Source organism: Orbicella faveolata, unplaced genomic scaffold, assembly GCF_042242905.1.
Source record: "Orbicella faveolata isolate gen_17 unplaced genomic scaffold, um_ofav_v1 contig_36, whole genome shotgun sequence".
In the NCBI taxonomy this organism is placed as follows: Eukaryota; Metazoa; Cnidaria; class Anthozoa; order Scleractinia; family Merulinidae; genus Orbicella; species Orbicella faveolata.
In genome coordinates this window covers 12,207,828-12,234,723 of record NW_028301565.1, presented here as the reverse complement: position 1 = coordinate 12,234,723, position 26,896 = coordinate 12,207,828, and the positions used below count along the sequence as shown (strand labels likewise).

Genomic DNA, 26,896 nt, shown 5'->3' with positions numbered 1-26,896 from the left:
TGGTGAAGTTAAAGTAGACTATGACGCCATCAACTTGATAAGTTCAGAAAGAAATTCGTTAAATAACTTAGCTAACACATAACCAATATTGTTAAACGTCCTTAGACTGCGACAGTAGTCATCCATTTGCCTGATAGCTCAGCTGGTAGGGCATTGCACCGGTGTCGTGGAGACCATGAGTTCGAATATCGGGCAAGCCCGAATGTTTTTTCAGGATTTATTATCACCACTACCAAACATGACTGCGATTGTCTTTCATGCATAAAATCTTTCACCCACAGTTCGAATGTATTATGTTTCTTACTTGCGTATTCATTTCAATGCCACAATTCGCCCCTTATGTCGCTTTGATGAAACAGTTTTGTACGGTGAAGATGACAGATCATATTTAATCAGGCAGTGTGGTTCTCCAGTCCTTCTTCAAATTATCAATGTGTTTTTCAGGGTGCACAAGGAGCCGCGGGAATCCCTGGAAAGAAAGGCGAACAAGGACCCAAGGTAACATCTTGAAAGATCAAAATAGAATTTCTCATTAGAATATATGGTAGTTAGTCAAGCATGGTGATTGTGAGAATTGAGGTCTTTAAACACCAGACAAGTTGTATATATGATTTAAATCTCCCAAGTGGTGTTATAAGAATAGCAAATCGCCCCGCAACGCTGAGAAGCTTGTATGTCATAATTGGGACTTGAATGTACTTGTTGGTCCGTATATTTATGCAAACTTTATACTGTTGCTTTAGAGACACTTATGATGCAATGGCCTTTGTAGGTGCCTTTAAAATAATCAGCAATTATAGTTGCAGACTCATCAGCATGCTCTGCTTACACTACAAGTTTTCAAGCGAAAAATGAGAGTTCAAGAAATGGGCAGGCGGAAAATGGGAGAGAGGGAACCTTTTTCTCGTGACGACTTTTTTTTCGCTCGTTTTCCCGCTCTTGCTCGACAGTCAGTCTGTCAAGTTAAAGAAAATTTAGCTATTAGCTAAATACAAAACGTGAAATAATTACATTAGAGTGGTTGAAATCGTTGTACTGAAAAATGTTCATTTCATTTTACTCTCCAGGGTCCCCCCGGGCCTGCCGGACCTGTGGGTTTACCAGGAAAGCCTGGACCTCCAGTAAGTACAAGAATCCAAATATAGAGTGTGAGGGAGAGAAAGAGCTGTCTCACGGACGACTCGTCGTAAAACAGTTAAAGAACGGATAGAAACAATATTACTCTCCAATTTGTTAAACAGCGATGGATTACACACTGTTCGTGGAGATGACTACTATGTATAATAGAACCTGATATGTGAATTACAGTCACACTGAACAGTTTAATGCTTTAAAACAGTCGTATTCATTTACCTTGCATACGGTGAACATTTAGATGACCAAACAGTATGCTCGTATCATCTACTTTACGCTAATAATACATGCTGGATTTAGTCAGTTAGACTTTGGAATGCGTTTTACCGGCTGTAAGTAAACTTCGCTTTGTATGTAAATTTTTCATTATTATGCTAATGCTTGATGTTCAAAAACTCTCACTTTTATGTTCGGAAGGCCCCCAACCGTCCACCAGTTTTTATTACTATTATTCCGGCATAACGCTCGATTCTTTCGTCTCACTATTGTGTTCAAAATATTCCTGGCGTCATGATTAAGGTGATTCCCTAGTAAAAGAACCCGCCATAGATTTCCGATGAAACTTGGTATGCTGTTGTTACAGGACAAGGAGATATTAAAAACGTTGTAAAAAGAGGGGGTTTCCGTGCTTATTTTCACGCCACAATGCTGACAAATACGGTTATTAAGGTGACTTTTTGGTAATCTCCGTGCACAACAAAAAAGATAGATTATTTTTTCAATGCAGCGTGTTATATCTCACAGAGTTTGACTTTCTTTGATTGTTTATTCATCAACGTACCAGAAAAAATGTCTTCAAATACCCTGCATTTTTTTATCCTTTGAAGGAACTTAATTTGGACAGGCGTTGTTGGGCCCGTTATCTCTCCCTCTGTAGTATTTATTTCATTTGCCAAAAAAGTAGCCATAGATTTCTGCTAATTTTTTTCTCAGTTATTGAGGATATTGTTTTCATTGAAATTATGAAATAAAAAGTGGGGGTCACCGTGCTCGTTTAAGAGAAAAGGAGCATTTAACTCGCTATCGAGCTTAGTTTTAGGGAAAGCTCTTACGTTTTGTACGCGCGCTAATGACGCGAAAGTCGTACGCAGTAGGGATGCGCAATGCAATATTAAGGAATCACCTTAAACCCTATTTGCAGCATGTTTCCCTTTGTTTTGATTTTGTTTCTGACCTGTACTTGTTCTCTACAGGGACCAGCCGGCGAGACAGGCCCCCAGGGGGCTACCGGCTCCAGGGGCGAGAAAGGTAGTGACGGAGAGCGTGGACCACCCGGACCTACCGGCGCTCCGGGTGTTCCGGTGGGTGCTGCATAGTTTGAAAGATGCTTTTGTACTGTTGTGTCCGGCCCATTGCCCCGCAGGGATTATGGTCAAAAGTAAAATGAAGTTTGTACTGTGGTAATGGTTTAGCCGGCTGCCGATTACTTAGAAGCTAAATCACTTAGGTGTTATGATACAAAACATTACGGACGTCTTGCTTGTATGCCTCAAAGAACATGGAGCATATGCTCTCTGCGTTATTCGGAAAAGCTGTGTAATATTAATACATTGCTTGTTGGATATTTTACAGGGCATTCCAGGACCGAGAGGGCAGAAAGGAGAAAGAGGCTCTAGTGGACCGCAGGTGTGTTTTAACATGGCGACAGAGAATTGGAATTTCAAACGGTGTTTTCTCATGGCTCCGTGATTATGCGCCTACTTTCAGAATACTTATGCTCTTGTATAGTCGACAACAAGAGGTTCTGGATGGGGGTGGTGGAGTCTCAGTTGTTAGTTAAATTTTCGGCGATTTCTCGGCTACCAGTACAATTTACAGCCCATTTACCAGCTACCACTAGAACTGGATATTGGACAGCATACAACATTTCTCTGTGTTGTTTTCCTTGCAGGGCTCTCAAGGTTTGCCGGGGCCGCGCGGAGCACCAGGGTCAGCAGGAGCTAAGGTAACAAATATCTTTTAATGGGCTTTTAACTTGTGAATGCGTAACTTTGGTGCTTTCTCTTTCGCTTGTAATGTTTTGGTAGCAAAGTTCAAAAGGTTAAATTAGAAATACACACTTTAGACACACGTGGGATTTACAATGTTAGGAAGTAGAATTCACTTTTTAATGTTGATTGCTTCTTGGCGAGCCAGAACTAAAATAGAATGTTAAAACTGAAAGCACACATTGAAAACCAGTTGGACAAAATATTTTGGACCACCCATGTTTTATGTATTATACGAACATGTCCGTTTCAAATATCGCCCAATCACGCATGGTTTCTTTAAAACCACCTACTACTTATGCTGTGAGTATGGAGTTCGCCTGATCAATCCACGAGTTGGCTTAAAGAGCCTTTGATTTAACCATATATCATTGGATTTGCTGACTCCAGAGAAACCTATATTAAGCGGGCTTGATATTAAGCGGACACCCAACTAGTGAGGGACCTGAGGGCTTCCACTTATTACAAGTTTCACTTTACAATCTATCACTGTGCAGCTATGGTCTTTGCGGAGTAATACTTCTTGTGTTAAAACTGGTTTTATTTTTTTAGAAATGGAAATGCTTTATAACTTTTGGTGAGCTGCATGCTCCATTATTGAAGCAATTTTAAACATGATTATTGGCCAAGATACTTTCATATTTGTGACGTGATTCCTCCCCATCCTTTCCACAGGGAGACCAAGGTGAGCCTGGTGACACCGGAAGTGATGGAAGATCAGGAGATAAGGTAAATAGCAGCTTCCTCCTTTCTCAAATTATTTTTGACACTGTTTGCCTTTGTTGTACTTTCGTCTGTTGAATTATCAGCTAAATAAGATAAATCTTTACACAGGGAGACCAAGGCTCAAAAGGCGATCCGGGCGCGCCAGGGACACCAGGTTCACCGGTATGTTACGTCTAACAACATTGTTTCCATGAGTTGTCCCGAGTGTTTGTGGCTGGGTGGGGGCTGGGTGTGAACTTACGGGGATGTCACTGTGTTAAGGGAAAGGGTGTGGAGGGGAAGGTAATAGAGTTAACCTCACGACCCTCGCTCAGAAAGAAAGCATGATTCCCGGATTCTAAAGGTTTGATAAAGAGCAAATCTTGAATTATCAACCAACGCAACACAACAGTTGCCTTAGACACTGCAGATTGCACCACAATCCTTTTAAGAGGAAAGCAGCCTTACGCAAAGAATTGATTTTATAGTGAAACGATGAAAAGTCAAAGACTGCTATTGCAAGGCTGACAGAACGTCGTATATTTAAAACATATTTTCGGATGGCCAGACCATACTTCTTCAGGTTTAGATGTTACTAAATTATAAAAATGAAATTACAATATTATATAATGGTGGATGTTGTAACATTTATTTCGAAACACACACGTCGTAACACATATTTTAAAGTAAATGGAATCACCAAGTGTCAAACTCTTGGGTACAAAACCATCTATATTTCAACTCCTTCTCATATCGAAGATAACGCACAAAGTAGGAGTTTGACTGATATAGCGGCCGCCTGAGCAGAAAGATCATCTGTCGCCACAAGTTGGATAGGCATAGCTGGTACACACTTCATGTAGGCTTACTTGACATGCATTTCTGACACAGGGCCGACCTGGTGATGTGGGAGCTAAAGGCGACAGAGGCGATCCCGGCCCGCAGGTATATTGAACTCGGCACTTCATGTGAAATTAAATGTTAAGTCCTTTAGTTAATTGACCTAAGATTATATCAGATTACTAAAATGCTTGCAAGAACAAATTCTATTTGGATCATGATTCACCATGTGGCTAAATATATTTTCGCCTTGCCAGTTGCCAAGAGTTGTTTCAGAGCGTCCTCAAGTACTTACTGTATCCGACGTAATCTATCCAAATCTAATTATCTTTCTAGTACGAGCAAAAGTATTCAAAGGCTAAAATTTAAAAGTAACATTGTTTGGTAGTCACGTTACCTGAGATTGCTTCCTTGTTAATTCTATAGGCTTTTTCCCGGTTGTCCTTTTTCTCATTTTGAAACAGAGGCTAAACTGAGTCTGGTATGGCCTGTTGGCATTGAGAAACGAACTTCACAAGCATCTCACCATAGAGCGAATTTTAAAATGTTTTGATCCTGTACTCAAGAGAAACCTCGGCACCCAGAGTAATTGCTTGCAAGTCTCAACTCTCAAGATTTACCTGTTATGTTATGAAAGAGAACTACTCTTCTTGGATAGTAATGGATTTTATTTTTTATGTTAGGGACCCACGGGACCGCGTGGCCCTGCAGGCCAAACCGGTGCAAAAGGACCAATGGTGAGAAGGATCCTGTAATGTTGCTTATGGGCCCATAATCATGGGTGCTAATTTGAGATCCTTTATTTTAGGGCGCGACTGGACCCCCGGGACCTCAGGGCCCGCCAGGACCACAAGGTGCCAAGGTAGGCTTCTCGCAAACTGATGTTAAATATTTTATTGAGTTCTTGTATATTAGGGCTGATTACCTCAACGGAGTCTAGGTTAGAGTGACTGATTTGTGGCAGAACCGAGCATTCTTTCTTACTAACTGATAGAAGCACTACTTGGCGACGCAAAAGGCGATTTTGGAGTATACTGCTGATATCTTATTTGTCTTCGTTGAAAGGGAGGTCCAGGTCCAGACGGGAAAGATGGTAACCCAGGCCCTCCAGGAGCGAGAGTAAGATTTATATTTGATAACTTCTGGTATTATAACCTCTTTATTGCACTGTTGAGAAACCATTCAGTTGGTCACTTACTGTTCGCCCTTTCCAAGACGTGGATACCACAAATTACAGTAAAGTACTGCAGAACTAAGCTAAAAGAAAAGCAACTATGTGGAACTGAGCTTTTCACCACGAATTATTTTTGTGCGCTTCGTCCAGATAAATTATATCGTAATGTAGTTGAAGAAACTAAGTCGACCAAAAAAATATATTAGTGGTAGTTCTGAGTGGTTCATTTTTAACTTGACGTCAATATGTCGCCTCTATTTTATTTTGAAAATAATATAAATATGACGGGGGTCGGACCCAGTTATGCTAAATACTGATTGATTGTGGCAATTCTTTTTACCTTAGGGTCCCCCCGGCCCCAGGGGTGATGACGGTATCCCCGGTAAACCGGGTCAGCCGGTAAGTGAAGCCTTTGTTAAGTGGAGCAGTTGGTGCTGTCAATCATGGTTCTTACGTCACGTGTTGTTGTTGTTGTTTCAGGGAGAGCCTGGGCCTCGGGGATTTACCGGATCTGATGGTGACCCTGGTGATAAGGTATCGATGGCAACTCCAACGTTTAGGCCATGTTCAATCAAATGAGTTTCCGTTTGAAAATGCACTTTTTATGTATGGGTTTTCATCTACATGCACAAACGATGTAAAACGCGCGTGGTCGCTTTTCTCGAATTTGGAAACTTAAAAATGCATAAACAGTTAGCTTGGGTAGATGCAACGGAGACTTTCAGAAACGCTGACTCAAGGCTGACTATACTCAATCTGGTGCTGTCAGAGATCTCACGTGACAGGTGGTTTGGAGACAAATGGATTGAATCTCGATTCCACCAATTACATAGTGGCCTGTTTCACATTTGTCAGTCGTTTACTTCCATTTACAAAATCAAGGTTTAACTGTACTCTGTTTGTTTGTCTTAGCTTGCGAACAAGCTCTGTAACGGGGTATACGGCAAAAAAATTGGAAAGCCAAGCGATCCCGGCGATCTTTTTCTCCTTAGACTGCGGTCGGCTTGCTGCGCTTGCCAATTTCTTTCGCCGTATACCCCGCTAACCTACTCACAGGTTTATGTTTACGTTATTTTTGATCTTTTCTTGATTGTGTTCTTCGTTTTTATTTCGCAGGGCGAAACTGGACCACCCGGTCCCCAGGGAATTGCAGGTCCCCCCGGACCACCGGTAAGACTTGATTACGTTGTAATTTTAATTGAACAAGATAAGAAATTAAGCAGTCGTCAATGGGCAATACCCAAGCGAACCGTACGGTCGTTAAACTTCGCTCCACAGATCGTACACGAGTCCATTTGTTTATCATTAGTGAATCATACTCATGCTCAGTCAGGATAAAACGGTATGGAAACTATATCCAGGAATTTTGATGATGTAGTTTCCATCAGGAGCCATAATCGGGGACGGAGACCGTAAGCGCGCGCCATTTCTAGTATTAGGGTTGTCCCCATGATATGGGACAATAATTCTATTTTCAGAACAAATTGCGCCATCGCCTGAGGCACACGCGCGTACATGCTGCGAGGATTTTTGCGGATGTCGCGCGGGGGAAATGGCGTCCGAAATTCCCGAAATTTTGTCATGTTTTTGGCCCACAACTCAACGCGTTTACATCTGTTGGAATTTTGCTTAAGTATTTTCGTCGTAAGCTGCTCTAGTTTGAGTGAAGTAAGACAGTATCGAATTTAGGTATGTTCCGCTTTAAGCTTAGATATGATATCGCTGACCAAGTTGTGTTCCGACGGATGCTTCTTTTACATGAGCTGCACATCACTCCACTCTAAGTTTCACATATCTTGAAGATTAACAGCTCTTCCAAACCACAGCAAAAAACTAGTTGGGTATATTTGGATATAGCAGCGTTTCAGGACTCCAAAGTTTCCCTCCTCTTGCCACAGGCTTGCGAGGATTTCGCCAGAGTCTATCTCGACCGAAAAGTAAAACAAAAAAAAAATAATTGCAAGTTTGAGTTTCGCCTGAATTGTAAGCAACGCTTGATGTTTTATCAAGGCCCAATAAGCGACAAGAAAGTTTATGCCTGTAGATGCTGCTCAGTTTTGTTTGTGTAAAAATAATTGTCTGTTGTCGATGAATAAGAGCGCCCGCCGATGCGTGTTTTGTACAGTCAGTAAAACATGACAAATTGGACTTCCCCACTTTTGTGAAAACGTACATCGAACTCATATAATATCTCTAGTTTTTAAATATGTTTAAGGTTGATAAATGTTTGAGAACATATTAAAAGCTTAGCTGAAAATATGTGAATACAGCAGAAATAATCAGCAAAACTACGACGACGCTTTCTTTAATCAACTCGAATAACGATTTTGATTTTTTTTGGTTGAGTTATCAAAACTCCTTGTTTCTTTTATTTTCGCCGCGTAAAATTTCACTATGTTAAAGAAACACACATGATATTAGTAGCCTTTTGGCGTTCGTGAAAACTGTTGCAGCATCTCGGCACAAAAGACCACGAAATAAATCTTTGTCAAGGTTTGTTGACAATTGAAAACACCAACTCGGACTTGAAAGAGCGCGCGCTGCACTATGCAAATGAGTTACTGAATGTACGCGTCAGACTTTCCTTTCAAAAACTTTTGCAAACTCGCCAAACAAACAGAAACCATAAGAAACTATCAAAAACAGGGTTTGGTTATGATTAAGGATTTTTTGGGAAACTCACAAATCAACTCGATACCAGAGTAAAGAGTTTTCTTACATAACTTTTCTTCACAGAACAAACGAAAAACTTACGCGTACAACTAGCGCGAGCAGATATTATTCATTCCCAGCGCGAAAAAAAAAAAATAAAAACTCACCTTTTCCATTAGCTCAGAGCATAAAACTACATATAAGAGTCCTGGTTCTTATTCCCTGCCTTATTCCCTGCCATCGCTGCGAAAAATCTGCAAGAGAATCTCGCAGCTCTCACCATTTGATCACTCAACGTGACAACATCCACGCGAGAGCCCCCGACACGTGCGCGGATCCGCGCGGATATATGACGTAAGGATGGCGCAATTTGTTCTAAAAATAGAAAAATTGTCCCATATCATAGGTGCGCGCGGATCCCAAGGCTTACGGTCTCCGTCCCCGATTATGGCTCCTGGTTTCCATGCAGTTTTATCTTCATTGCGTTTTCTTTATTTTCCTTGTTGTGCGGTCGTATAACCAGTAAGAGACTGTGTCGTAGTTGTTTTGTTGCTTGTTATTGGTTCAGTCTTATGATGCAGCTCACCTGCTAATCATTATAAGCGATTCCCATTGGTCAGGTGTTTTGTAATTTTATTGGGTTGCTATTTTTAGGGACCGAGAGGAGACAGGGGACCGACTGGAGAAAGAGGGACCCCCGGTGCCCCGGTAGGTAGATGATTTTATAACTTCATGTCAGGCGCTATTGGCATACTTTTATGTTAACATAGATTTTCATATCAAATAACGTTGATTCAACTGTACTGCATATGTGATAGGAATGAGTTTTTGATTCGGGTGCATTTTCCATAGGAGCTTGTTTCGTCATTGGTATTTCCTCGTAAAATAATTTTGAAAAGGCGTACATACTTTACCAAGAAGCAGGCAAAAACACGCAGACCTTTTTTTTTTCTTTTCAAATAGCTGTCAACCGATGGAATACGAACGTACTTCATTGCCTAATTGCTCTCCGAAAATACATTTTATTGTTTTGTAGTCTCATAATCATGTTTGTTATTCTTTTCTTTTTTTAGGGTGAGCAGGGACCGCAAGGACTGCCGGGACTTCAGGGCCCACGTGGCAACACTGTAAGAATCAATCATGACTCATTCATATGTAATATCACCATGGCATTTGACCGTGGAAAATACTCATCCGTTTTTAAAGTTAATGGAAAGTAAAATCTTTGGTTTTGGCTTTTCAAATCATGTAACTTTGATGTTGTATTTTTGTTTCGTCCGCTGATGCCGCTGTCCATGTTTGATTTTTTTTTTAGGGTCCAAAAGGCGACAAAGGATTGCAAGGCTCACAAGGGGAAAAAGGAGACAAGGTAACCGTCGTATTTTTTCGCAATTTTTTCGACTAGTAGCCGTGTAGTTTGTCAGGTGCTCGCGTACAACAAATGGCAGCGTGCGGAAGGTCATGGGTTGGAGCCCTCTATGTCACTGACCGAGTGAAAATATTTTTCTTGGAGCTGGTTTCTATGTGATCACTATGATCGTTACGATATAGTCAGTTCCATCTCATCAATGATGTGGACATGTAGCGATCGTTACAATGAAAAATTTATCAGAAAGCAATGCGTCGTTGTTTGATCCAGGTCCACTCGGACATTCTTATTATTCTGTACCGATCATGGAGATCCTATGGAAACTGGTAGTTGCAAGGATCGCTCAACTTTTTGTGAAGCTATCGCAACGCTCGTAAAGATCATCATATGGAAACTGAACCAGCGTTTAGTTGTACCAGGCTTGACATAGAACCGCGTCTCTTTCTACCACATTATCGTTCAGAAAAACACCCTTTAACTAGGTTGCCTTGTTGATATTTAAATTCATTGGCATTCGTCTAAAAAAAGGTGGTACCGTGTTCGCTTCATATAAAACATGTTTGATTTTATACAGATTCTAATGGAAGATCGTATAGCATGAATACAAACTTAGAGACTGAGTTTCATTTGTTGTTGTTCAGGGATGGCCTGGTTTCTTCGGTCCCACTGGAGTTGCAGGACCTTCCGGAGACAAGGTAAATGATCTTTGGTGAATACAACCAAATCTGTTCTTTGGGACATCAATGACCTAAAGGGCTTCGTGAAACTGGCCATGCCTATGGAGCCACATGCCACATAGGTCATTTGACGATGTAAGATCAAGTTAGCACGCCAAATATGGCAACTTATCACAATGTGGAGCTAAAGAACAAAGAAAATCAAGCTAGTGGAATATTAAAATACTTATTTGATGTTTTTACAGATAGCATTTGGAGCCATTTTACTCGTGTCTCTCTTTAAAACTCCTAACATTTCTGTGCTTGTTATCTGTAAAACCATTGATAAGGGTAGTAGTATTTCTCTCATGAAGGAATACTGCCGGAGTCATTTCTATGCCACCTAAAAACACTTCATAAGTAACCACTTGTAAGAGGATACCTTCGTAAGAAAACAGCAAAGAACAGGTCATAAAAAAGTACATTGAGCCGATGGTGAAAGAACGTTAAACCAAGTATTGCTTCTTTCTAGGCGACCTAAATTATCTTCAATGTTTTCTTAAATCCGCTGAACACTATATTTGTGATGTCTCCAGTTATTAATGTATGATTTTTGTTTCAACTATCTTTTTTTTCTAGGGTGACCCAGGCCCTGCCGGGCCGCGTGGATTCCCTGGACCGAAAGGCGACAGAGTTAGTATCAAAATGCCGTTAATTCTCCACACAACGTAGCTTTTGGACTTTTTTAAGTGAATGTTAAGGATGTAGGTTGGAAGAAGCAGTCTGTGCTAGTGTAGTAAGTTGGTGTAAGGCTCCACATTCACAGCAATGTGTCGCCAGAAAGCCGTAATAAGGGTTGAATAACCCCTCATTAGTTTCTGGCACCGTTCGAAAGAAAGCTCTCTTTTTAGTGGATACAAATTGGAGTTCATTCATAGACTTAAAAGTTTAATTGAGGTTGTACAACACACGAAAGTTCTGCTCAATAGTTCTGCTCACACGAGAGTTTATCCGTGGACTTACAAGTTAAAACCACTTATAGCGTAGAAACAGTACCACTTAGATGTACTGCTCGTAAACATTCATATAAAATAGTCACAGACTATATTGTAGGGTTCATAAGTTCAAGAGTTTCTTCCTGATACTAGAAGCAAATCATTCAATGTGTTCCACCTACTTGGTCTCCTGTTTAATGGCTTCTCATTCTGTCCCAGGGCGAGGACGGGCCTGATGGGCCTTCCGGACCACCTGGACCGCTGGGGCCTAGGGTGAGTTGTACGCCTTAGCCAGAACTTCAGTTCACAACGTGGTTTGCCAGTTCAGAATTCAAACGAAAAGAACGCTTACCTGTCACACAGAAACATACAGGACAGTAAGAATAATCATAACTGTCTATTCTGTATTGCGGGGAGAATGTACGTCAAAACAACATTTGCTTTGCTGTAGTTATTTTAGTAACTTTTTAGAACTAAACAAAGGTAGCTAACTGTAAACTTTTTCTGTTCGTTTTGTTTGTAGGGAAGATCTGGTTTGCAGGTTTGATGTCATTTGCTATTAGTTCTCTATATCCTCCTGTTCACGTAACTTTCTTTTTGTTACTACTTTTCCGTGAAAACTATCTTTTAACGGCTGACGTTTTTCTTTTTGCCTTTTGTCATAACAGGGAGCCAAAGGTGATAGGGTAAGTTAATTTTGACCGCTTTCGTCAATGTAACAAAGTGTCAATGAACGCAGACTGGCATTGTATTCCTCAATATTCATCTCAATTCAGTTATTTCAGTCAGTAAAAACAAAGTTGTTGACACTGATCCTTTGATATGTTTTTTTTCTATCGGCTTTGTAACGTTCCTCTTTTTATGAGAAAACAAAAGTAAAGAAGTAGCTGTCCTCCTCAAATCGTTGTAACAGGGTTTGGTTTATTTATTTCAACATGAAAACATTCCCTTATTTTATTAAATTTTCTTCTCTTTCTTCAGGGACCACAAGGAGAGAGGGTAAGTGCGGAAAAAGCTTTTAACAATCAGTTATTTTGCGCTTAGTAAACTGGCTCATTGAACTGATTATTTGTTTGTTTATTTATGTACGTCTAACTTCGACAATTCCTACTTTCTTTCAAGGGTGACCAAGGACAACCGGTGAGTGAGACTTGGTTAAATTGCTTCTTTGGTCGAAATTGTTGATAACATTCTAAATCAAGCAGTGTACTGACAACTGGTACTGCCACTGACATTTCAAATAATTATCAACCTGGAATCAATAACGTAACCGAGAGCTATTTAAAGTAGTGTCGATAGTAATTCATAACTGTTTCAGTATTGCTTCACTACGTTCTGTGTTTGGTTTAAAAAACCCAACTCAACCAATTAGATGCGAAACGTGTGGTCACGTATGTTTACGTGCGCTTAGCATCGGTCACGTGCATGTGCTTCGATTGTTTATTGGTTCCTTGAGTTAAATGTTTACGCTTGCAGTAATTCCTTTGTTATGACTTGACGAGACTCAATTGAAAACTGCTCTATCTATCTGCTGTGTTAAATTTAAACGAACGACCCGCAATTATTTGAACCTTGACTCCGACCGTGTTGAAAGTTGACAAATTGTTCTTTTAGCTCTTAAAAGTCTAATACCGTAATTCTTATTCGGTATTAACAATTTTTGCCCAGAAAGTGACTTCTTTTAGTGTTTGTTAGTAATAAGAGGGAGTAGAACTCTTAAGTCGTTAAGAGGAACGCTGTACATTTTTTGTTTGAATTTGAATCGTTTCTTTTCTTGTAACTCTTTTTTTATTCCTTCAGGGACCACCTGGACCGCCGGTAAGAATGAAGTTGCTATGTGTTGTTCTTGTATTTTGTGTTGTTTAAAGAGAAACGTAACATAGTGTAAGTGTGGGGATAAATTTTTCACCTTTTTGCGATTCCGTTTGCGTGTCTCGTACATGCACTCGTGATGACTTGAGCTGGCTTGCGCTGGCCTTGATTCGGGGCTTTGACGGGGATCAAATTTGCACGTCAAGTAGACTCTAAGACCCAGGTCAAACGTCGACCTTCACATGAGACGAACTAAACTGAGTGAATTAAGTTCACGATAAGTTCGACGTTTGACTCAAATGAGTTCGTCCGTTTGAAAGAGACGGATAGAACGTGTTGGTCGATCTAAATTCGAATTGAGTTCGACATTTGACCCAACGGTCGAGCTTTTACTGTTTGTATCGACTCAAATTACAATTTAGTTCGTCTCATGTGAAGTTCGACGTTTCACCTGGGCCTTATTTATGACACTTGACGTTTCTTCTTCATTACGTGGTTCCATATTTAAAAAAAAAAACTTGGAAGACTCACGTGCCCCTGCCTCTGATTCACCGTGTCTTCTCTGTGAAACATGAGCCATCCACAGTTTTACGCCAGTCATAACGGTCCTTAGCAAATCGGAAAGTCTTTGACATGACCTTCTCCACTTGTTCTTTGGTCCGCCACGCTTGCTTTTTCTTTGTTGTTTCTTTGCGGAATGTTGAAATATTATTTCGAAGAAACACGTGCGCTTTATTTTACCAAATCCTGATTTGATCTGATGCTCCAATTATTCATCGACTAGCGGTTTTCTGCTGGGATGCTGCTAGGTAACAAGGTGTATCCTGATAAAGGCAAGCTGACTTCATAACTTTCTGCTTGTTCGTGCGCTTTCTGCTTTTCACTACACTCAACGATGAAAGCATGTTAGATCTGTTTTAGTGCACTACGAAACATGCAACTACATCACGTACATGTAAATGTTTTAAAATGTCAGTCAATTTTATCTGTTCTCATTTGTCTTGATTTTAAAATGTTTGCAATAATTGTGTTTCAGGGACCGCCTGCAGACATCGTAAGTAAAAGAGTTTGTGTGTTAATCTCTAGTTTTTTCAATAGCTGATTACAAAATATTCTTTTTTGTCTCAAACTAGATAAAAAGTAAGGATTAATTTACCATTTAAGATCGCCTAGAAGAACTTTAAACCAAAACCATGCCTATCACAGAACTAACCATAACGGTCACTGAAGAAAGGCGTAATAAACCAGTTGAAAACTCAAAGCAAAAACGTGTAGTTGGTGGCAGGTGTGGGAAGCCAACGGTTTGTTTTCGCTTCAATTTGATTGGCTGAACCATTGTCACCTTCTCTCTGAATATTGGTTAAAGTACATCCATTTGACTGGCGGAACAAATGTCATCTCTCTGATTGATTAGAGTACATCCATTTGGTTGGCTGAACAAATATCATCTCTCTGGTTGGTTAGAGTACATCCGTTTGATTGGCTGAACAAATTTCACCTTCTCTCTGATTGGTTAGAGTACAAAGGTCAATATTTTTAACCAATTGAACGTAGCAAACAAATGTCATTCAAAAACTACCTCTGTTATGAAGGAAATGCTTTACACACGTTCTTCTTTAACGTTAGGTTTCTTATTTTATGACAGGCCTCGTTCATAGGTAGTGGCTACTTGGTTGCTCCTGGTGGAATAGAAGTTGGCGCCGACAAAGGTGAAACAAAAAGGAAACGACGATCGGTGGATTCATCAGCTGCGGGCGTATCAGAGTCTCAAGGACTCATACAGTCACTCAAGGATGAAATTGAGAGTATTAAACGACCAAGTGGAACACAAACGAACCCTGCTAGAAGTTGTAAAGATTTACACATGTGTCGTGGAGACCTAAAAGATGGTAGGCGGTTCTGATGGCTTTATATCGTGGTGTTCGACAAATGAACGATGTGTTCCCCGGCGTTGTTACGTCTTTTCAGGGCTTCTTTTCTCAGTGGCCAGGCCTTGATTCTTGGACAGCTGTGGTTTGGGTTTGACAATCCGTGAAGGAATTTCGTTTCTTCTTCCTTATTCAGTTTTTTCTTCCTTCTGGGCATTGGAAAGGGCTCTTTTTAGTGCAGAGTGCACTATTGGGATGGTTATGGGAGCTGCCTGCCGCTAAGTAACTAAGGCCCTATGGCGCTAAGGTGTAAACTTTAATGTTTGTTTAATTACTTAATCTCAATGAATTAATTAGTCTAGAGGCAAGGAAGTAGTGGGGGTGAGGTGGGAAAGGTAAATGTGTACTCTACGTAAAACACATCCCATCGCCGTCACTTAGGTTTGAACATCGCAAAGCTAAATATATGTTTCAGGTAACCCCTTGCTCTCCTTGTGGTACCATTCTCCTTAGACAAAACTAATTTGCTCTAAACGCATGCGTAGATTAGTTAGCGTTCATGGCTTCTATATTAGGTGAAGGATACATTGCATACGGAATCACGCACAAATGTTGAGTAGTTTTCCTTATGGTGAAACTCAACATGTAAGACGCGTGCGTTCTAGCATCGTTAGTGTCATACACTATCTTTCCATGCAGTATTTTATGTCATGTCATGTGACCAAGGACGGCAGTTATTTTTCAGGTAGCGCCAATTGTCCCTTTTTATTGCAAAAGTGAAACATTACTGTGGCTGCGTAGCTTTTAGAACTACACAAAGGTCGGTTCAACAAATATCATCAGCTGTTTTCAATCCATAATAGTGTGCTTGTCAGGGTTCTAATGTATTGCTTCTCCTTAGCGGCTTGTTTATTTCTTGCCTTAATTGTGTCTGTAAGAGAGACCAAAAAGTTCCCAAGTTAGTGGCTTTAATACTCCCCAAATTGTAAATTTGTAACAAAAGAAACCAGGAAAATGCTCAAATATTGCTGCAGACTCCGTGGCACCTAATGAAAGCGCAAATTAATTTAATCAGTCTTTGAGGAGACTCATTCATATCGGCCAAGTAGTGCTGTTTATCTTCAATACTTTTCGTTGAAATGCTTCTCAGCCATCAATATCGTTTTGTGTTAATTTTTAATTGTTTTATTGTTAACAACAAGGGTGGCAACAGAAAAAGAAAGTGGTATTCGTGACTATCTGATAATTAAATTAGTTCTTGTTCATCGGTAAAAATTTGCATTTTTAGTAAAACAACATTGTTTCTGTTCCGTTTCTTCATCACTACATCAGATATTTAACTTTCTTTCATTTACCTCCAAAAAATGAGGACATCTTCCGTATGTTTTGGAGAAAACAAGGGTTTCATATTACATGCCTTTGCGAGGAAAACAAAAGTATCAAGTTACAAAGTTGGCGTGAAGAGCTAAATTGTCACGTTTGCTGCTTTAACGTATTATTGAATTTAAAATGAACGAAAATCAAAATAAGCCACCAGTAGTAATTAATTTGTGCGTAATGTTTGGACCTTGAATGAAAATACAACCTTGAAACATACACACTGCAAAGGGGAAAAGCCCTAGCAGACGGCCAAGGTAGACACAAACCGGAAGTGAACCGAACAGGGGTGAGTACTTATGGGACTACCGTGCCAGAGCTATCAATTGCGCTCTGCACTATCTGAGATTGTCTCACTAGTTTTTTCAGGGAGCCATGAGGGAAACAAGAATTAGCAGAATCCCTGAAAATGCTTCTGAACTAGAATGGGTTGTCGGTGATCGTCAGATAGACTCTTCCGCCTTGGATGGGTCTCTTTTGTTACAGTCAACATTCAATCTTGTCCACTAGTGTGAAATTAACACATTTTGTATTTCCGTTTCAGGTCGATACTGGATCGATCCTAACCACGGCTGTAATGGAGATGCGATTGAAGTGTTCTGCAACTTTACTGCAGGCGGACAAACCTGTATCTATCCTGATAAAGACACGAAAAAGGTGCGTACATCTCCTTTGTTTTTATTTATTTATTTATATATATATTTATTTATTTATTTATTTATTTATATCTTTATATCTTTATTCGTTACATTTTTACGGCCCAGAGTAATACAAAAACTAGATAAAATACTACACAATAAGAAAAAAAGTTGCCAAAACACCAAAAACGTTCGGGGTAAAAGTATCAACAATAACTGAAATAGTCATTTCTCGAAGTTAAGTAGTCTGTTACTCCCTTTTTAAAACAGAAAATACTTGCTTCTCATTGCAAACTTTCGTGCTTTCGAACCTCGCATTGATGGTGTGCTAACTCATGCTTAACACCCAGGGCCGGGTTGTTCGAATTCTGGTGACCACTAACCCAAGATTAAAAGTTTACCGAAGTATTAATTTTCTTGTACAAAAATGTTTTGCACTGCTTATGTTTAGTGTAGTTTGAGCTGCTCCGTTTGAGCTTACCCAAGCTCAAAACTTAAGGCCAAACAATATAAACAGAAAACCTCACCGAAAAGTTACAAACCTGTAATCAAAATTCTTGCTAATTCTGAGTTAGCTTAATCGGGCTTTGAACAAGTCAGCCCTTCAGGGGGAGAAAGAGTTGAGGATTACATCACCCCTTAAATAAACCGAAACAACAATTCAGTCAAAGTTACATCGGAAACTAGATAGCCTGTTACCCAGCACTAAGGGGATTGCTATCGAGTGGTATCTTCTGTTTTCTCCTTGTCGTAAATTCCCATAGCCATGTGTGTTAAATGTTTTGTTTTCCTATTGGTATTGAATAGGCTGCGAACAAAAAGTGGAAGAAGCTCTCTGGATCGGAATGGTTCAGCGAATACGAAGATGGTTATGAGGTGCAATCGTTTCCTTTGTTCGTGTTTATTTTTCTTAATGAGCACATGGTGAAAAAAGTCCAGTATCATTCGGTTGGGAAAATCAGTAAGTGAAAGTGATATACATTTACTTGTTTTTCAGATTTCGTACACGGGTGTTGGAAAAACACAACTGAATTTCCTGCGACTGTTGAGCGAGAAAGCAACACAAACGTTCAACATGACTTGTAAAGGATCTAGAGGATGCTTTGACAGCAAGAGCAACGCGTTAGAAAAAGCCATCAGACTCCAAGGAGCTAATGACGGTGTCTTATCATTCATGAAAAGTGATCCAAATGTCAAGATTACGCAGGTATGAACATTTCATCATGTAAAAGAATCGAGCCAAAAGGAGATATTTCCAGTGTACGTGATCAGTAACATGCTGGGGAGAAGTCCGAAATCATTGAAATCAACCCGTCGGTCGGTCGATCGGTCGATCCCTCATTCCGCCGGTTTGTCCGTCCGTCCGTCCCTCAGTCTGAAGTCAGTCGGCCAGTTGATCGGTCGGTCGGTCGGTCAGTCAGTTAGTCATTCAGTCAGTCACTCAGTTAGCCCGCCCATTAGCCCCTCCCGACAGATTGCCATCCAGCTAACCAGGCAGCCCGCCCGCCCGTGCTTAAAACAAATTATCCAATTGTGATCAATATTATAAGATACAACTTTTTCAGTATTAATTTCTTTAACTGACTGTCATAAGCTACCTCTTACGTCATCAGCAAATGGCTGTGCTGTCGTCTAGGCGTGCTAAACTATTTTTTTGTGTGTGTGCATCCTTCAGGTCCGAAAAGATTGGAAAGCAGTTGTACAGGTGGAAACTGAAGATCTCAGTCAAATGCCCATAGTGGACTTCGCTCCCGGAGAATTTCTTAGTTCAAATGAATTTGGTTTTGAAGTGGGACCTATTTGTTTTAGTTAGCTCTGTTTTGTACCTCGATGACTTTTCCTTTAAATTAACTCCCAAGCGAAACTATTAAATTAGATGTTCCTGTGAGTTTTGTATGTCTGTGCATCAGTTTTGTTACTAGTTCTTTACTCCTGTTGAGAAATCGCATTATAATGTAATCTTAGTTCAAGCCTTGAAACGAAGGAGAAAATGCTCGATATAAAGTGTTAGTCGTGTACAATACCTAGTATCAATGTTCTATAGAGGCGATACACGGGAAAATATCAATAAAAGGAGGCGCAGTTTTGAAGAATGACATCCGATAGATCCCTCCTGCTCTGTTTCGCTTACGTGTACGCTAGTAGTGGTCAAGTGTTGCTGTGAGAGGACCGGAATTGAAAAGTTTCGTCCCAGTCCCTCCACGGGAGCCATTATTAAAGTTTTAGATAAATTTATTAAACTCTGTAATATTTTGTTGACCTCGATTTTCGCTTGTGTTAGTTACAACCATATTTAACTATAAATAAAGTTTTCCCTGTGCGAGTTGGTTAACCCTTGACTCGCTAACATGGCTTTGCGGCTATGCGGTAAGTATTTAAACCAGAAACGAGCTAAACAACGTAAAATTCCGACCCCCTAAACCTCGCCCCCATAACCCACCTCCATACGCAAATAAGCCTTCCGATAGTAATCAAAAGACGGCGTGGGTATTTAATTTGATTCGATGATTTTTCTGTTGGTAAACCACCATAAGAGCGAAATATCAGGCTACGACACAACATGATCAGGGAATTCAGTCATGGTCCGTAAACGGGAGAACTTACTTTGTCTTATGTTTCCGGATATGTTTAGAGAGTATTTTGTTACAAGGTCCTACGCCCGGCCGAAAATAAGCTCTAACGCAAGCCTATGCAAGTTGTTTGTATCTTCAGTCAGGTTAACCAATTTTAGTTGATAGCTTGAATTATCCCCAGGAATATAAGTAGGTATAGTTGTCTACACTCTATAGTTGTCTAGCGTGGTCGTCAGGGCGACGGTACGGTAAAAGCAGGAGTCTACTGCTCCTGTCGGAAGTCATCTATAGAGTCAAGTAGTCTGATATAATTTTATAGGGTACCTCGTTCAGCCTGGATGTATGTAAAAGGTAGAGATTCAAAGAGCTGAATTGTATACCAAAAGGGTGTAGGGAAATCTATGCTGAGAACTAAATTCCCCCCCCCCCCCCCCTCTACCCCTGCCCTGGGGGACAATCGTGTTAGGTGTTTGAACTGCTGGTCTACATAAAGACTGCGCGAGCAGTCTAAACAACATAAAACAGACTGAAAAGACTCCAAAAATCGAAAATTAAGATGCAATTTCGTAGAAAGTACGGATTTAAATAAGAATGAATGAGGAGATAAGATAAGAACCTTTAATGGTAACGTCAAAGTATTCATCCCTAACGGACTAATTGGGGAAACTAAACAAGAATGAACCTACAGTACTAATGAATATTAAAACACAAAGCACTCCGTGGGAGGACCTAACGTCTAATGTAAAAATCTGTGCTGAGGTAAAGACACACAAATTAAGCCAATTTGGTTTCCTGTGTTTTTATTTATGGAAAAAAATGAAGATACCCCTCACCATAATCCTTTCAGGTGAGAGAAGTTAATTTTGTTGGAATGATAAATATTTCTTATCTGACACTGACCAGCAAAGATGGGAATGTCTGAATTTATCAGCACCTACTTGAAGGAGCAAATTGACTCGTCTGACTCCTTCGCCTCCGGTGGCTGTTTTCATTTGTCTTACTAACCGAAACAAGACAAGGATGAACAAACAAACTAGAACAAAAACAAAAAAGATATTTAGAACTGTAATATAAAATGGCACTTCCACTTTTGTTCTTCTGCAATACCAGCTGTCAGGTGTCTGAAATGTTCGATATTCGTGTAATTTGCACCTTCGACATTGAATGGACCTTTTCATGTTTAACTTTTCCCATTTGCATTAGAGTGTAATACAGAGATGTGGAGAAATTCGTTGTCACTTGTTGTTTCTGCACGAAATTGCCTTGCGTCCACGTTAAATTCCATTGTGATGCAAATGAACGGTGAAAGCATTTTTTTTCTGATCTCAGAGGTGTTTTTCTTTTGGTGTTCTTTATTTTATTTTATTCCAAATGTAAGAGGTGTCAAGCGGCGACATCAGGTGTCCTACTGACGAGAAACTAATCCTTATTACCTGTTTCAGAGTGAAATACGGAAATATCCACCTGCAGCCGGGTAAATAAACATTTAGTGCAACAAACAGTCACATTTATATAACTTCACAACGGCCATTCTCACAGTGTTTACTTATCCATAAGTTGTGTTTGATTTACCCGCTATTAAAATTATTTTTATTTAGTGATACATTATTTCCTGCGGCGTTTCAGATTTCTCCAAGGAGTCAAATAACGAAGTTACGTGAGGTGCGACAGCAACGCAGTCAAACCTGATCTGGTCTCAACTACGTGGCTCGCGTACTCGTTAGCGAAGGAAATGTTTCTCAAAGTCCTTTTTCTTGTCGGGATTGTGTTCGGCACATGTTCCTCGACTAACGTCGATTTCAGCAGTAAGTTTATAACTTTAATTCATTGTTGTCACTCCCCTTTCACCATGTTTAAATGTTCTGTTACGTTGAGACTTCAACAACTGCCCTTAATACGTTTCTTCGCTCGCAGACTGAACGTTCAGATTATTTGCCAGTCAACTTCTGTTCGTAAGCTCTTGTTTCTTGTTTAAGCTCTCATTGATGGGTAAAGTGATTTTTGGCGCTACATTTACTCTTGATCAAACAGTAAAAAAGAGTACAGTACCGGAATCGGGGGGGACCTCAAGCAAATCGACCTGGAAGGAACGGGGGGGGCGCAGATGAGGACCTTTCGAGGAAAAGAGGAAGGTATACAATCAGCGTCGATCATGCGTTTTCGTGGATCATGTAATATTTCTCCAAAATGTGAAGTCATTATGCCAGACCTAATTTGATATAGCTGATAGCCATCGTGGCCAGCTCACATCTTCTCGCTATCTTGCCCTTTCCTCTCTTCACATCTAGCTATTTTTTTAGTTTAGTTTGGTAGTTTTTATCGGTCAGGTTTTTCATCCTCGGTGACAAGACTCCACGAGCTTTGCGCAACCAATGAGTTTATGCCACGGTTCGAAGTGTCCACCAAACCCAGACCGGAACGTTTTAGGATTACATTACACCCCCTCTAGCAACCACAGACACCCATTGATAAGAAAAAAGAAACACTCGATATAGAAAACATCTGACTGTACTTTTATGTCAAAAAATGATTAGTAAAAAATAATATCATAATTCTCCATATACTCTGTCGGTGATCGCTGTCGGTCCTATATTGTATATGGATGGCATTAACTAGCTTTTGGTTGGAGATTTTGATTTTGTTAGATACGATAGACGCAGATCGAGTTAGCGGGAATCGGTAGTTCGCGCTGTGCTTTTAGTTAGTTTTAAGAGATCAGTCCGAGTCCAGTCCTTGCAACTGAAGTCCAGTCCAGTCCATGCAAGCGGGTCTCGAGGGAAGATTAATACTTTGCAGACATTGTTTGAAGAAGGAAAAGGAGTGTTGCAACTGTCGAATATGTCGCACGCCTTGAACTGATTTTGGTTTTATTTCGTTCACCTCTCATGCCAATGTGGGGGGTGGGGGGGGGGGGGGACGGGCGTACTCTGCTTGGGTTACAGGGACAGGGGATGAACAAGAAATAATATGCGATCAGCAGGTGCTTTAGATTGTTTCGGAACATCCTGATCATATTAAACAGTCGCCCAGTGTCTGAGCATATAACTTTCTTTCAACTGCTAAGCTGCTAATTTCACAGCAAGACTTCTCCTCGTTATTTCGTGTCTTGGTTTGAGTCTGGGTGGTCTTCTCTTAATTTATCTGTGTGATCCTATCGTGGTCTATCGTCTGAAAACAATTACACCACCAAAAGACAAAATGAGCGACAGTCTGTCGGCCTATTTCGTGAAATAGCGGCATGGTCACCTCATAATTATGGCTAGACGTTGTTTCACCGTGCCGAAAACAGATTTCAAGGGGCAGTTCTTAGGCTGATCAAAATAAAACATGGTTATATTACGGTGATTATATGACTAAGAAGCTAGGCAAGCATAACGAAGTTTCCGTTAGAGATGATTTTTCCTTTCCTGCGAACAGATTTAATCGGACCCCATAGTCAGCTTAATGAGATCCAGCATCCTGTTTATGTTCCGGTATAATGACCTCTGAGTACGTTGCTCGAATTTCTTAAATTCATGATAAGTTATGAGTGCTAAAAAATTAACTGCGTCTTAGGTTTTTAAAATATTGTTTATGTATGTGCTCAGCCGGTACTTGCAATAATACAGTAATGATCTCTATTCAGGAACTAGCCGGGCAAATACCGAAGAAGAAAGAAACTAAGGGGAGGGAATAAGATGAAATGTATAGACACTTATAAAGAGCTGTTCGTGAACAAATTTTGTTCCTAAACACAGAATTGAAATGCCAAGGCCAGTCACCACCAGCACACGGCCAAATTAAATGCGAAGACGTCCCCAACAGTCAGGACGTTTATTGTAGCATGTCATGTGACCCGGGATATGACGTTGAATTCCTTGCTGCTGAGCGTTACGTGTGTCATGATGACGGCACTTGGACCGCTGAACCACCGTCCGTGGGCACACAGTGGCCAAACTGTAGACATTACGCGTAAGTAGATACGAGTTTCTGATACAATAAATGTGTTATCGAACTTGCGTGATCGTGAGGGTCCGTATTGGGTATATGGTGGTGGAGTTTATGGGCCGAGCCGCAGGCGAGGTCCACAAGCTTGCCAAAAAGAACGAGACCAATATATACTGTAGCCTTGTACGGCATTTCTACAAGGACCTGCAAGGGCTCTGATAAGAGAAAACTCGTGCAGGTTTATGAACGCGGTTTACAAGCTGTATTTTGAGATTAAAGATCTCCTTCGAGTTTCGCAGTCTCTACAACAGTTGGTTCCAGGACATGCAACCGGGTAGTAAAGTTGAAGCTATTACCAACAAACCTTTTAAATCTAAGACTGTTCACAGCCCTTTATTTTCGCGTATTTTTAATCGATCGTTGAACACGTGGATAGAATCGCGAGGAAACTGGACGCAAACGCAAAACGAGAGACTTAACAGGGTAGGGGGAGGGGACCAATTGGCTCGCTTCGCTCGCCTCCCCACCCCCACCCCACGTGCTTCGCGCTCACGTCGCTCGGCTTTTTCTTTCGCGTGCATTGAAAAATATAGAGTTGTCAATGTTAATCATTTTAGTGAGTCACCGCCCAGTTATAACCCAATTGTTTTCAAAAGTAGATTTAATACCGTGTATCTGAGCATGCATTAGGTCTTTGGTGTCCTCAGTTGGTAGCCTGCCTGTAGCCAGCTAGTAGATTGACTTGTTAATAAATTTGTTGCATTGTTGTATTGTATTCCGCCAATACGGACAGAACATGATAGAAAGTATTTATTAGATTGGAAATTTTCAAACTCTGCTGATAAATTAATCAGAAATCTAGTTTGAAATCAACTGATTACCCTGAACGTCTTCTCCAGCTGTTCTCCTGTCCCTTGTTCACACATTCCTTTCTTCCTTCCCGCCTTCCTTGGTTCATTCATTTTGTTTAATTAATGATTTATTATTCATTGTTTCTGTAGTGTGGATTTTCGGGTCACTTTCAAAATTTAGATCGAGAAATTGAATTCGTTTTTGTTCTTCTGACTTTTGGAATGAAGCAGTCCAACAAAAAGGCGCGGTTTAGACCTTACTGCTGAGTGACATGGTGGTACTTTTGTTATATCTCTGTTCATTACTTACCTGCATCATCCTGTTTTTTGTTTCAGCCGAGGAGAACCTGTACCGTGAATAAACCATAGCACGTGACTCGACGTATGATGGTCCAGCATCATCAATACAACTAAACTTTAGATGACAACTTTCAATACGAAGAAAGAAACGCTTTAGTGATGTAATGTTGTAAACGAATGAATGGATAACTAGTAAACACGTGAGGCATGGGGATAACTAACTTGAATTGTTGATTGTTTTCAGAAGTATCCGAAATAAACTAGACGATCCGTGCTATCATAAAAATGTGTGCGAGGAATTTCTATTTGTTTCGAAATATAATTTTTCGTTCATATTGCTTCCTGAATTGCTGCCTAATTTCTGTGTAAGGATAAATTTTCCCTGACATATGTCTACCATACCTATATAATTTTTGTTCCGAAGACAGGTAGTTCCGGCTAACAGATAACGACTAATTTCTAGTGACCAATTTTAATTGAGGTTGCTAGAAATTTGAAATTTTCTTCGACAGAAATAACGTTATATAGTAGATCTCCAGTTTGTAGCTTAGTTTTGGCCTTCAGCTTGTTTTCTGAGTTTCCTGAACAATTTTTCACAGTCTGTTTTAATGCTATGAGCTTCATCGCGTTTAGTTCAGTGTGTTACAACACGCAACATCGCGCAATCTTGTTTTGCAACCATAGCTTAGAAAAAATCCTCCTCATTTGGTGATGTTCTAAAAGTCAACTGCTATGATTTGTAGCCAGCCAAGGAACGATCTGCAAACCGCAACACGCCACCGCGTAGCATTTATTTGGTTCAATAACCAGAAAATGCCTCTGATGTGTTTTGAGAAACTGTTCTTCACTATCGTAGATCTTTCAAGGACTTTGGTGTCTTTCTTCCATACAAAAGATCGTTGAATTTCCTTCCGTTTTTAAAATGCGTAAATTACGTCTTTTATCCTACGAGGAACATAAAGACCCACGAAGTAATGGAATGCTGTTTCGGCTGGTTCCGCCATATTAGAAAGTGAATCTTGTAAATAACTGACGGCCCACCAACAGGCAACCAAACATGCAGTTGAGGCTGCAGCACAGCATAGAGGCAGCGACAAGACCAGGACCAGAGCAAAAAGCCCTGCGCCGACTAGCGAAGACTCGGCGATTACAAACACAACAAACGAAATAAGAAAAGTAACGAAGACAAATCCGAGAAATACCATACCAGGTACAGAGCCCGCGACAACTGCAGTACAGACAAAAAGGGCAGTCAGCGGCCTTCGCCTGGAGAATCTGAGCAGCCATGACAGGCGCGAGCCTCGTTTGTTGATTGGTTGTTGTTGTTTCGGCAAGTTATGGAGCATATTTTCAAGCTTGTCGTCTGGCAAGTGGAACCTGACTCGTTTATGGATCAACGTGTGGAACCTGCCGTCACAGTCAGAGTCTTGAAGACTTTCCATTACCTTGGAGAGAACATTCAGGAAACAAAGTTATTCTGCTTAGGCTAAATATACCTTAACACATTTTCATGCCTAAATGTAACTAATTGCAATCATTTTCCCTTTGCTATGTTCGGGTTCTTCCCAGGAAAAATGGTAAAAGTAGGTCCGCTGTGCGTACACGTGATTGCTGTGAAACACCCATGAGGAGCCAAATTTCCATTCTCACCCTTTAATCACATTAGATGCTCATAAACCTGGTTTCAAGTGTTAGCAGTCGCACAGAAATTAAAGATCCCTGCAAGTGCTGACGGAGATTGACATGAAAGTTTTACTTTGTAGAGGATATGATGCTCTAAAAGTCCACTTTAGTGGTAATGTACAGTTTCTGAGCGTCTCGTACAGCTTCATAACAGGACTGTTTTAATAGTAAGAGTATTTTTGTCTAGTAAGAATCGCAAACCAGCATGCTCGCTTGAGTTCACCAATCATAACAAATCCAGATAACACGATGAACTAAGGAGAATTCGAAGTGCCGAGGTGTGTAAAATAAAACGCGTCAGTGTAAGCCAGTCACAATTTGCTTTTTTAAAAGTTCGTTACAAGGGTTTTTAGT

General features: G+C 40.4%; 2 protein-coding genes across 2 annotated transcripts in view; both read left to right on the top strand.

Annotated features, from left to right (window-relative positions):
- Positions 1–19,467, top strand: part of LOC110064296 (uncharacterized) — a 54,536-nt gene extending 35,069 nt beyond the window's left edge. Inside the window, exons 44-74 of the mRNA XM_089274977.1 lie at positions 445–498; positions 1,068–1,121; positions 2,328–2,435; positions 2,707–2,760; positions 3,026–3,079; positions 3,798–3,851; positions 3,957–4,010; positions 4,719–4,772; positions 5,351–5,404; positions 5,476–5,529; positions 5,733–5,786; positions 6,187–6,240; positions 6,322–6,375; positions 6,958–7,011; positions 9,148–9,201; positions 9,567–9,620; positions 9,809–9,862; positions 10,504–10,557; positions 11,158–11,211; positions 11,733–11,786; positions 12,037–12,054; positions 12,182–12,199; positions 12,495–12,512; positions 12,636–12,653; positions 13,314–13,331; positions 14,362–14,379; positions 14,971–15,214; positions 17,115–17,227; positions 18,016–18,084; positions 18,206–18,415; positions 18,884–19,467. Coding sequence (XP_089131103.1) covers positions 445–498; positions 1,068–1,121; positions 2,328–2,435; positions 2,707–2,760; positions 3,026–3,079; positions 3,798–3,851; positions 3,957–4,010; positions 4,719–4,772; positions 5,351–5,404; positions 5,476–5,529; positions 5,733–5,786; positions 6,187–6,240; positions 6,322–6,375; positions 6,958–7,011; positions 9,148–9,201; positions 9,567–9,620; positions 9,809–9,862; positions 10,504–10,557; positions 11,158–11,211; positions 11,733–11,786; positions 12,037–12,054; positions 12,182–12,199; positions 12,495–12,512; positions 12,636–12,653; positions 13,314–13,331; positions 14,362–14,379; positions 14,971–15,214; positions 17,115–17,227; positions 18,016–18,084; positions 18,206–18,415; positions 18,884–19,021 — 2,016 coding nt within the window. The 3' untranslated portion in view covers positions 19,022–19,467. The remainder of the gene's footprint in view (positions 1–444; positions 499–1,067; positions 1,122–2,327; positions 2,436–2,706; positions 2,761–3,025; positions 3,080–3,797; positions 3,852–3,956; positions 4,011–4,718; positions 4,773–5,350; positions 5,405–5,475; positions 5,530–5,732; positions 5,787–6,186; positions 6,241–6,321; positions 6,376–6,957; positions 7,012–9,147; positions 9,202–9,566; positions 9,621–9,808; positions 9,863–10,503; positions 10,558–11,157; positions 11,212–11,732; positions 11,787–12,036; positions 12,055–12,181; positions 12,200–12,494; positions 12,513–12,635; positions 12,654–13,313; positions 13,332–14,361; positions 14,380–14,970; positions 15,215–17,114; positions 17,228–18,015; positions 18,085–18,205; positions 18,416–18,883) is intronic.
- Positions 19,468–21,417: 1,950 nt separating this feature from the next.
- On the top strand, positions 21,418–25,145 carry LOC110064299 (uncharacterized). Its single transcript, XM_020771336.2, has 3 exons — positions 21,418–21,586; positions 23,519–23,732; positions 24,896–25,145. Exons 1-3 carry the CDS (start codon positions 21,514–21,516, stop codon positions 24,915–24,917), a joined length of 309 nt encoding a protein of 102 aa, XP_020626995.1. The 5' UTR covers positions 21,418–21,513; the 3' UTR covers positions 24,918–25,145.
- Positions 25,146–26,896: the final 1,751 nt, after the last annotated feature.